Below are 11,404 nucleotides of genomic sequence, written 5' to 3' on the forward strand. Positions count from 1 at the left end.
TACACAAATATCTGCTAGGACATCTAGTATCCTAAAATAAGAGCAGATACCAAACCCCACAGCCAGATGCGTGCTTTGTAATTTCATGCCTCAATTATCAAAAAGGAAGCCCAGCACTTTATTCTTCACTGAATGTTTCGTAGCTAAGAAAATTGTTGACATTATTGCAGAATTTAAAAAAAAAAAAATTATAAACAGAACAGACATTTAGCTACAATTCTGGTGTCAGTAACTTGCACTGTCTCATAATCTGTATGTCTGTTTTTCAAATATGCCACATGTGAAGAAACATGATCCACAGTTAAGACAGAGGAAGGTATTTCAGGTACTCTTAAGAAACTATGACACAGCTACTTTCAATTTCTGAGCAACAATATATCTTAAACAGAAGAATTTTCCCCCTCTGTCAGTTCAATTACTAGAAACCAGGAGAGGGTTACTACCAGTTTCAAAATTGCCTAATTATCCAGTGCAATCCAATCTATGTCTGCAAAATAGTCTCTATGGTCGCAATAGTTCGTTTCTTCATTGGGGGATGAAATTGGTTCACGTGCTCTGAATAACCTAATCACTGCTGCCAGTACAGTAACAAATTAAGGGGGGGAAAAAAACCTGCCCTATGAGCTAGAAAAATATTTACAGACCACACTGTTGTAGCAAGAAGCCTTCTGGAGCTATTTTAGAGAATCAGGCAGAACATAAAGCAAAATCAAGTATCCATACCTAGAGTAAAACTGCTCACAACAATAATTAGGTTAGTAAGATACCTTTACTCAACCCTATGATGACTTTTTAAGAAAGATGGCTTGGGGAAAAATGAAGCCTCAAACACCTAATGCTGAAACATTGGACAGATAAACAAAGAGTATAAGAGACATTAACAACACAGTGTAATCATTACCAAAAAATAAGGCAGCAAATCAGTCAGAAATATTAGATAAGAAAAAAACATTACTGTCATACTAATGCCATAAGTACTTATACATTAAAAACATTCAGTGAAATTAAAGGTTTCCTAGTCTTCATTTTTTTATTTAATGAAGGAGACAGCAAAAACAACCCTAAAATTTCTTAGCACTAGCTACCCAAATGCAAGACAAATTTTAACATTAAATACACACACCTATTTGTTCTGATATAAAAATGAAGTGTACTAGCACAGTTCCTAGTACTGTCAGAATAAACTAAGTAAACACTAATTCAAAACAAGTATTTCAGAATTAACACACATCTATCTCAGACAATCCACTAAACACAATTCAACAAAAAGGCCCTGGAAAATGATGCTGCTAAAACGTTAATCTTTACATCAGGAATCTTACAATAAACAGGCCCTGCACACATACCGTCAGGGGTTTTTGGATACATTTCTTCCCTTAATTTCCAATATTAGCAGCAGCAGCAGCAGCATCACTCACTCTTGTGCTCTTTTCCTCCTAAAATATATCCCGCAAGAGTCCTTTCAATGCAATTTTATCAGCATTTCTGAGAGGTCTCAGCCACATCCCTACACACGAGGAGCAGGAATCTCTGCATTTGTAACAATCTATGGCTGCAAAGGAGGGTGGTTGGCAAAGCAACTGTATCATAACCAGAATGCTGAGTTCTATTATCTACTGCACCACGCGCACACACACACTGCATCAACGGCCTCGATTCATAGCAGCAATCACGATGATACATAAAATCTATAGAAAAAGCATGCATTACTCACTGGGGTTTATTCTTTAGCTTCTTCAGCATGTAATTCTTTATGCTTTACAACGTAGTAGGTATGAAATGAAACATTTTCCCCCTTCATTTCACGGATGCCTCTGTTTGAATGCCATTAGATACCAAGGACAATAGGCAGGATCAGCTCCAACATTAAGAGCAAATATTTAATGGAAGACTGGTTACCCCCGTCTCTCCCTTTCACATCTCTGCCTCATGTATCCAGGCACGGGTGGTACTGGCTCCCTTGAGAGGCTGTAGCTAGCAGCTGAGGCACAAACTAAAACATGGCATGGATGTCAAGGAGCTGATGTCACAAAACCAAGTATTTCTCTGCGAAAACCAGCAATTTCATTAAGGAAGTCTTCCAAATCAATTGGAATTTTTCAGCTGAACATGCTTCATTATACAATGCACTGAAGCAGCAGGAGTGATAAATCGGAGCAAGATCTGTCAGTGTAAATAAGCTGAGACTACAATAACTAAGTTCTGAACTGCCAATCAGATCCCGTGCTTTGTATCAGGCTATCAGGAAGGCATCGCTTATGAGCATGGAAAGGAAATAAAAACCTAAACAATTCTAAAAGCCTTAGTATCAATCCCAAAAGAATAGCTAATCTACTAAAAAAGTTAAAATATTTTTAAATGCAGAAGACTGGCCTAGAACTCTGCCATCTTTATCAGGACACACTGTGATCAACTACCACCTCCAGTCCAGCAGATGCTAGAAATACCCAGGAGAGGTCACAGTGTCTGGGGAGATACGCAAGATAGTTAAGAAACCCTGCCACCTGCGCCTGCAGGGATGGGTTAAGTGGCTGGCTGAAGGGAAAAGGGAAAGACATCATACCTTTAGACTGGAAGCTAGGTCTGGCATGAAAAAATAAAAAATAAAAAGGTGCCAAAATTCAGGAGCAAAAGAACACAGAGACAACATGGATTCATATACTGGAGACTCCAAATTCAATCTTGCAAACAGCATCACATCAATATGAGTTCTTCGAGCACAAAAAGAACTTTTCTTAAGGCATTCAAATAGAATTGCAATATTAGTCACATGGATTAATTCTGTTAACAGATTACTTGCATTTATTTCAAGTTTTGCTGGCTGGTACAATCTCAAACCCACATCCATTTCACAAAAGCCCAGGCCAGCTAGCAACTGTATAATTAGATTTCAACATAGATGTGGAACAGTCTGTATGTATTTCTGCACTATGCTTCCAAAGCATCGTGGTTCTGAAGGAACTGGAAAGAAAACCCCACAATTCTCCAGAAGTTCACCACAAAAATATATTTGTAACTCGGAAGATCACATAGTATTTGAAATAATCACTATAACCTAATAAAACAAGTGATACATTGCAAGCAAAATTGCTTATCAATTGAATACAGTTGTTGAAAAAATCCCATTTCAAACTGGCTGCAGTTCCATTACGAACCAGAATTCCACACTTTGAGACTGCTAATTTAAGTAGAAGGCCATTTTGGGCAGAGCAACTACTTAATTGCATATCTGCCTCTGGAAATTACCCAAGGCAAATTCATCAGCTCTTTTACACGTAAACACAACGCTACAGAAAGGAACATATGGAACATTCTAATTTTTTAAGAGGATTTCCTATGAACTTAACTATGGCAATAAAACCTCATTAAATAAATAAATAATTTGAAACATACCAAATATTTTCTGAACAAATGACAATATTTTAGACCTGTCAAAATAAATAATGCTTTAAATGAACTGTATCACCAATCTCAATAACATTTCCACACAGCCTGAAAGCAATGCAGATGTTTGTTGTACGCCTCTAGCTAACAAGCAACACCACTGCATGCATAAGTTTATGCTAAATTAGCATCAATACAATTTAATAGGCCTGTTGTAAACCAATTTGAAAATAGTTACAAGTAGGCCACACCACCAGATTTCCACACAGGCCCCTTGCACGCAGCAGCAATGTGCACTGAATTTATTCATTAAATTATGAGAAACCTGACCACAAATCATTCACCAAGCACATCCTACAAAACAGGCTTTTTAAGCCACCAAAGTATGATTCAACATGACCTGTAAAACCACACAAGGAGAAATACCCCACAGACAGAAAAACCAGGTCACCCGAGCCACACTAATCTGTGTGGATCTGTAGTTCATCTTGTGGCTTTAAATACCTAACACGCCAACAAATTAACAAACTTTTGCACTAAAACATCTACACTTTTAATGAGATCATTAAATTGCAGTGAACTTTATTATGCCACATTACTTGCACAGATACCCTACTGAGCAACAGTCTTCTCTCTCCTCCACTTACCTTACATTTCTTGACAGTATTTCACATTAGTTTCTGTGTTGTCACAAATAAGCTTACTTGTGACTAGCACCAGTCTAGGTTTGTACAACACAAGCATTTCCTCCTTTGCCCCTTTAAACAGCTACAGGAATAGAAGCTAAGATAGAGGCAGCTGGTTCTTCCAAGTTCTTTGACTGGGAAAACAGAGCCCAGATGAGCTCACTCCCTACAGTTTTCAGCCAACAAATCAGAAGAAAACAGAATAGGTTTTGGCATGCTGTGGAACAGCCCCAAATATTACAGTGATGGCAGACTTAGTTGCCCCATTCTTAGAAGCAGAATTAAGGAGTGGGGGCACCCCAAAGTTAGACACTGAAATAAATTCACTGTGAGACAGCCGTTTCACAGAAAACAGCCTGAAGACTTATGATGGGAGTATTAACACTTCCATTGAGCTTTGGCATCAAAATCTGACTGGGAAGAGCACGACAAGCATTCTAAGGCTAGCTAATCCCTAAATTCAGCACTGTAATTCTCATAAAAGTCAAAAGCACACAAGACACTGAACTACCCAAGCATCCCAAAACATCATCACCAAAATGGGATTCATATCAATCATGTACCCTTCCTTTGGAGATTTATCTACTTTTCACAGGGTGTTTTTAGAGATTAATAACCTTTTCATAAAAAAGGATGTACCTTTCTTCTCAATACACATTTATTTTCCCTACAAGAAATTAAAAGAAACACAAAAGAAAAGGACCACATTCTAATGTGCATCTAAATTCCTGATGTCTTTCCTCCCAATATACCAGCTACTGGAAACCAGTATTAAACCTCAGAAACATTAAACCAGCACTATAATGCTGAGAAAACAAACATTTTATATTCTATTAAGAAACCACAAAAAAAAAGTAACAGTAAATTACAAAAACCTTTGAAGACATTTCTTTGTATGACTGAAAAATATTAAACTAAAACTTGGTAACATTTTAGTACTCACTGTCTTCTCCTGGACAAGGCATGCCAGGTTTCTCTGGAATACTTGGGAAAACTGAAACAAAAAAAAAATAGATTTTTAAGTTAACGTATTCTCAGTAATACTTATTCCTTGATTCTTAAATATATTTACACAAAGACAGTTTCAGGAAACCTTCAAACAATTCTGCATGAGAAATGACATAACCAAAATTTGGCTCCATACTGGCAAGATCTTGTGCTTGACTACAGCATTGCCAAACCTGTGCAGTTTAGAACCCCAGCCTGCCTCAAAGTCTACTTAACAGTTTCAGCTTGGGCTCCACACCCAAAAGAACACTTTCTTCTTACAGCATTAAATTCCAGTGCACCAGCTACATTAAGAATGTATTCAACAGGCAAAAGAGTTGTCCAATGTCATATTGAGAAGCATTTGTAATTACCAACAAATGCATACAGGTTCTTGAACTGTGGAATACTTGCCATGAATAATCAGCCCTTCATCTCTGTTCTGACAATACAAACGGAATGCTTCTTCTAGCTCCATCTGAGATGAGATGGTACATGGGTCACCTGAAAAAACAGCAACACAGACAAACTTACGACTGAAGAATTAGAGAATTTCAGTTAGTAAGAAACACACCAGCCTCCAGGATTGCTCTTCTAGCAATCATTTGATATAAAACTGGTATTTTGATCAAAGCCAAAATATATCAACACTGGGTTTTTTTTTTTCCTCTTCTACTTTTATGGAAACTGTGTAGCTAGAAATATACTGTGTTGACTTGCAAGGGGACAACAAAACATAAAAGTGAATATACAGAGATTCTAGTTGAACCACTTGCCAGACTGACAGAAAGCAACCTACGATTAAGAAGTATCAAAAAAATAAGATACAGGTGAAAGTTATGGATGGGACACAAATATGCCAACACACATAGAGACATAATTATTCTTAAATCACATATTACCAAATCCTATATGCCAGAAGATGACCTTTTCAAGGTATAAATCCTGATCAGTTTAAGTGAGGACATCTGAACTGAAAGATAATACCTCTTTGGTAGGCACAAATACTGTTTTAACAGCCCATGATAGACTCTAGATCAGCATTCTCCAAACTTCTTTGGCAGCACACTCCATCACTAAATTTTTACAGCACAATTCCTTACTATGCAAATTATGTGCATGATAAAAAAAATACACAAATACAGAAATCTTTAAAGGAATAAATATTAAAAATTATTTTTCAATGGCACAAAGATGTACCTCAAAATATTAAATATGAAAATATTTTAAAGAGCTATATGATTAAACTTGCTTCATAACTTTTGACAATCTAGGTTTAACATTGATATAATGAGTCAAAGGTCTAGTTCTAAGCTCAGTTTATTTCAATTTTAGTGGTGTCATAGCTAAAGAAAAAAAAGATACCATAAAGATACACAGACCTGAACGGAAGAAGTGCATCGTTGGCTGTGCTTACCAGATCCTAATACTCATTATTGAATCCCAATCACCATTTATGCAAAGACTTAGTTGGCATTCAGTGAGCCAATTTTCACCTTCACTGACATCAATCAGGTGCTCTTGCATTACCTATTATCTCAACACATACTAGGGGTGAGGTTCATCATTAAAATAGTGGATGTAAACACATATTTCAAATACTTTTCTTGATAATTTTGAATCTTCTTGATTGACTTCTTGCCACACCCAATTCGATGGCCATTGCTTTCCATCTGTCCTGTGGATGACAGGAGTTCATGCTTCCAAGTAGGAAGGAGAACTGTCAGCTCCATGATTTCCTTGTTGTCTGCCTGTGCTCACATTATTAGTGCTACCTTGCAGGGTTATTTTGGTTAAAACTAGGTAATTAATCCACAAATCCACTTAAGCAGACACATGTAAACTCCTGTACATCACAATACACAGAAAGCGAGCAAATAAGCAAGGAGGTCACGCTACATCCCAGCAGCTTTGTGGAACACCCACCCTTCCTGCAGCACACCCTGCCCACCAAACGTGACTCATCAGCACCAAGTAAAGATTCATTTAATTTTTTTTTTTTTTAAGGCAAATGCTGACAGGGTAAAATCAAAGTGTTGTGGCCAAGAATTTGAAGTTAGGAATTTTGAGGGGTACAGCATTAGGCTCATGAAAATCTGAAATTAAAACTCTGTGTTCAGTACAGAAGTATGGTATAGTAAAATCAAAGTTTTACATAGCCTTTACTTCTACAGAACGGAATTCAAGTGCTCCTGCCATCATTCATGTTTTGAGGCTCGTTTCTCCAAACTCCCTGCTTTGTAAGACATACACTGGTATTTAGAAATGAAAAGTAACTCCACAGTATGAAACTTGTATAAACAAGTTTCCTCAATGCCCTTCTTAGTACCACAATGAAAAATAAACTCAAGAATGTTTAAGTAGTATTTCAATACAATACCTTCATCATCAATCCACTTGAGGGTAATTGGCTGTTCCTGCTGTAAATTACACATCTCATGTACTTCATCACAAAGTTCATCATAGCTCATTGATACATCCAAGTTTGTTATCAGGATGTCCCTGCACAAGATGAAAACATAAGCTTTTATCAGAAAATATCTGCATTAGCCTGCATATTCCAGTAATTCCACCTATGGATGCCAGGCTGCAAAATCATGCTACAGAACCAGCATTCCTCATATGAAATGACACACGGTACTGTTAAAGCAGGAGAAAGATTTAAAAAAATAAAATGCAAAAAAGATTTTGCAAAACAAAACCTGAGAATGCAAACTAAACCTTCTCCTATTTTCTCTTTTACTATTTTAGAATATGTGCTATATTACATACTTTACCTACTTATATTTTTCAACCTGAAGCCTAAAGGTGCTACACTGAACTGAGGATCTTTGGCTCTACAGCTCACATTTTAAATTATACACACAAAAACTTTATTTTGTCTTTGCTGAGAAAAATTATAAGAAACAAAGCTCTAACACAATCATTTAAGAACTATACTGAGGTTCAAATTCAGATTAAAAGCACTTCTACCTTTTCAAGTATATCTTTAATCTACAATTTGTAAACTTCTCAAAGAACAGCAACTTAATTCTGCATAATAATGGAAAAAGAAGTATGCATGCTAACTGCCAACTTGTATATCTTCATTACTGTACAATAGGGAGAGCCGTCAGCTGAGGTTAAGCTTAAGACTATATCCCCATCAAAAGAGTCATATTTTAAGCACTTATAAAAGTAAGAGATCAAATCAGTTCTCAAAGCAGTGTTTGAGACCTGGTGCAATGCCTTATGCCAAGAGAAGGCCACTAACAAATGCAGCTCAATTCATACGCTGCCACCTCAAACTAGTCACGAGACCGAGCAGCTATAGCTCTGTGGTAGCTCTGGACAATCATGCTTTTTCAAGTACATAAACACTACTCAAACACTAAAAATATGCAGTAAGACAATATTCTACTATGCACACTACAAATACCAATCAGGTTTTGCAAATGCAATCACTAATTATATTTATTCAAACTGTTATCTCCATGATGTCCATGTGCCTTTGAGATACACTGTGTTTAACCTTAATGCCTGTATAGTCACATTAGGCAATTGGGGCACAGATAAATCAAAGTCATTTGTCATTTAACACTATAGAATCTCACAGGACACTTTTTTTGTCAGGTATCTGAAACCAGATTCTACAGAGTAATCTGAAGAACTAATGACCATTAAGTTATGGACAAGCAGTTAAAGCAGGAGATTAATTGTATGAAACCAATTAAATGTGTCACCATTTAGAACCAAGGTAATAGAGCAAACCATACTGCATCACTACTCTATTTAAATAAAGTGATTTCAAGTAACCAGCTATAAATCAGATAAACTAAACTGAAATAATGAAATGAGAATTACACAAGTTTGCGTCTTTTGCACTCTACTTAGGCAGTTATTTATACTATGCTATGTTAGGAACTCTGTCACACCCAGAAACATGAATACCTAAGATACTAGGACTCCAGACAGATTCAACATTCACATGGTTTAGAATTTCCTCATACTTAAATTCTTAACCAGGATTTCAAAACGTATATTGTGCTATTACTTGAATATTTTAGCAGCTACCTGAATGAGCTTGTTCTTAATTCTGAAGTTGTCAAGCATCAATGATTTCCTGCAGTTCATCAAATTTGTTCAAGAGATGAGTACAGTAATTTAATGGAGATATTAAGATAATCTGTTATACAGGCTATAATACCAAAAATAATCAGCTCTTACTCGCAGAATTTGATCAGTAGAACGAAACCCAAAACTCAATGATTTGGAACTCTTGTTTTGTAAATTGCCATACTACAGACTTCATAGCTAATGGAAATTACTAAACATAGTGTTGGAGGAGAAACTACAGTAGTAGTTTCTTGTAGAACATTATAATAATTACACATGAATTCTAATAGTGACACAAGTATTATCACCTACTCCAGTTCTGCACAGAAAAGTTCTACAAAATGATAGAATAGTTTGAGCTGGAAAAGACCTTAAGATCACCCGGTTCTAACCCCCCTGACATGGGCAGGGGCACTTCACACTACACCACGTTGTCCAAGGCTCTGTCCAGCCTGGCCTTGAACACTGCCAGGGATGAAGCATTTACCACTTCTTTGGACAGCCTGTGCCAGCACCTCACCACCCCCACAGTAAAGAACTTCTTCCCTATATCTAACCTGAATTTCCCTTTTTTCAGTTTGAACCCATTACCCCTTGTCCCTTCGCTAAAGTCCCTGATGAAGATTCCCTTGTCCAGCATCCCTGTAGCCCCCTTCAGATATTAGAAAGTGGCTCTGAGGTCTCTGCATAGCTTCTCTTCTCCAGGCTGAGAACCTGCCCCAACTTTCTCAGCCTGTTTTCATACAGGAGGTGCTTCAGCCCCCTATCATCCTCATGGCCTCCTCTGGACTTGCTCCAACAGCTCCATGTCCTTCTATGTTGAGGACACCAGAACTGCACACAGTGCTGCAAGTGGGGTCTCACAAGAGCAGAGTAGAGGGGCAGGATCACCTCCTTTGACTTGCTAGTCACATTCCTTTGATGCAACACAGTATATAGTTGGCTTTCTGGGCTGCAACCTACTCTTTTCACTTTAGAGCAACACTACCTGCCAGCAAGCTACCCCAAATTGTTTACACAAAGTTCTACTTGTGTTTATAGCACCTTCCCTTACAGGGCTCAGCCCCTAATGCTGTTTCAGAGAAGCATGCATAACCATGCACCTCAGAGAAGTGCATCACTTAAAGCATCTAAAGTTCAGATGTTCTTTGCAACTGTATGACCTGATTCAGAGGTGTAGGATAAAACTACAGAGCAGAAAATTATTATTAGTAATGCAAATGTACGGTACGAGTCTTTCAGACAGAGTTCATAAGGCAGTTTACTTGTGATCTAAGCAAAATTCCCTCATCCCTCATATATAACTAAGTAATGCCAATAATAACTCCTTCTAAAATTTCTCCAAGACAAACAAAAAAGGACAAAACCAATGGCATCCACTTATGTCAAGACTTACATATCTCTCCATAAAGAAAAAACTAGTTTTCCACGACAGAAACTGCTGTAAGTTAAAATCATGTCAAAAATGCCCACTAGAAAAGGACTCATACTAATCACATTTCATCTCAAGGAGTACAGTCAAACTGACAACTCTGAGTGGAAACCTATACTTCATTGTCTCCTGCTAATTTTGGCAGTGACTTTTAAGATTTATCATATGTTTATTATAAAGAAGATATGACAAAATATAATAACTGCATCTAAATGCAAGAAATGGGTCTATACATGCCCGTGATCATAAAACAGAAATCAATAATCCATAAACCCAGAATAACAATATGTCAGTTTCGCACATCCTCTCCCCTCCTTTGACAGAAGGATAAATAACCAACTCTCTTCCACAGCACACTGCAGGAGGCTGCATGGTATTTTATTAGCCCAGAAGTTTACCCACCTGATATAACAAACTACAAATCCACCAATGCCCTGGTTACTGTATCACTAGATCAGACTACGAACTTCATGCTTCAAAATTAGACAGGACACAATATAGAGGAGAGAGCATGATGACTTACCCGCTATAGTGTGTTTTCACTCTGATGAAGTCTTTGTTCAAATCCATTTTTGAGCCCATTCTGCTAGGCATGGTCTGTATTTAGTGGTCTAAATGAAATTATGTAGAAATGTGTTCACTCAAGACATATAATTCATTTAATTCTGAAGCAAACAGCTTCACATGCAAAATGTGTGCTTCTTCTCCAGATGATTTTCAATCCATCTGCACAGAAAGAAAACCAGAAGAGATGAATGTACAGACACTACTGAACAAATGAGTTGTCAAATTTTATAAACACAAATAACTCTACATAGAA

General features: G+C 37.2%; 1 protein-coding gene across 3 annotated transcripts in view; it reads right to left on the bottom strand.

Moving 5' to 3' along the window:
* Window positions 1–11,404, bottom strand: part of PRKCZ (protein kinase C zeta) — a 43,365-nt gene that overhangs the window by 31,106 nt on the left and 855 nt on the right. Inside the window, exons 2-5 of one of the 3 annotated variants that reach the window (XM_062614603.1) lie at window positions 11,108–11,310; window positions 7,438–7,559; window positions 5,472–5,561; window positions 5,014–5,064 (exon numbers count right to left, since the gene is read on the bottom strand). In XM_062614603.1, the coding sequence (XP_062470587.1) occupies window positions 5,014–5,064; window positions 5,472–5,561; window positions 7,438–7,559; window positions 11,108–11,178 (334 nt within the window). In that variant the 5' untranslated portion in view covers window positions 11,179–11,310. Of the gene's footprint in view, window positions 1–1,346; window positions 1,545–1,714; window positions 2,098–5,013; window positions 5,065–5,471; window positions 5,562–7,437; window positions 7,560–11,107; window positions 11,311–11,404 lie in introns of those variants that run through there. The other 2 variants (XM_062614605.1, XM_062614604.1) reach the window with 2 other exon arrangements.

Source organism: Pezoporus occidentalis, unplaced genomic scaffold (assembly GCF_034315485.1).
Source record: "Pezoporus occidentalis ecotype Australia unplaced genomic scaffold, CSIRO_AGI_Poc_V1 ctg176, whole genome shotgun sequence".
Taxonomy (NCBI): domain Eukaryota; kingdom Metazoa; phylum Chordata; class Aves; order Psittaciformes; family Psittacidae; genus Pezoporus; species Pezoporus occidentalis.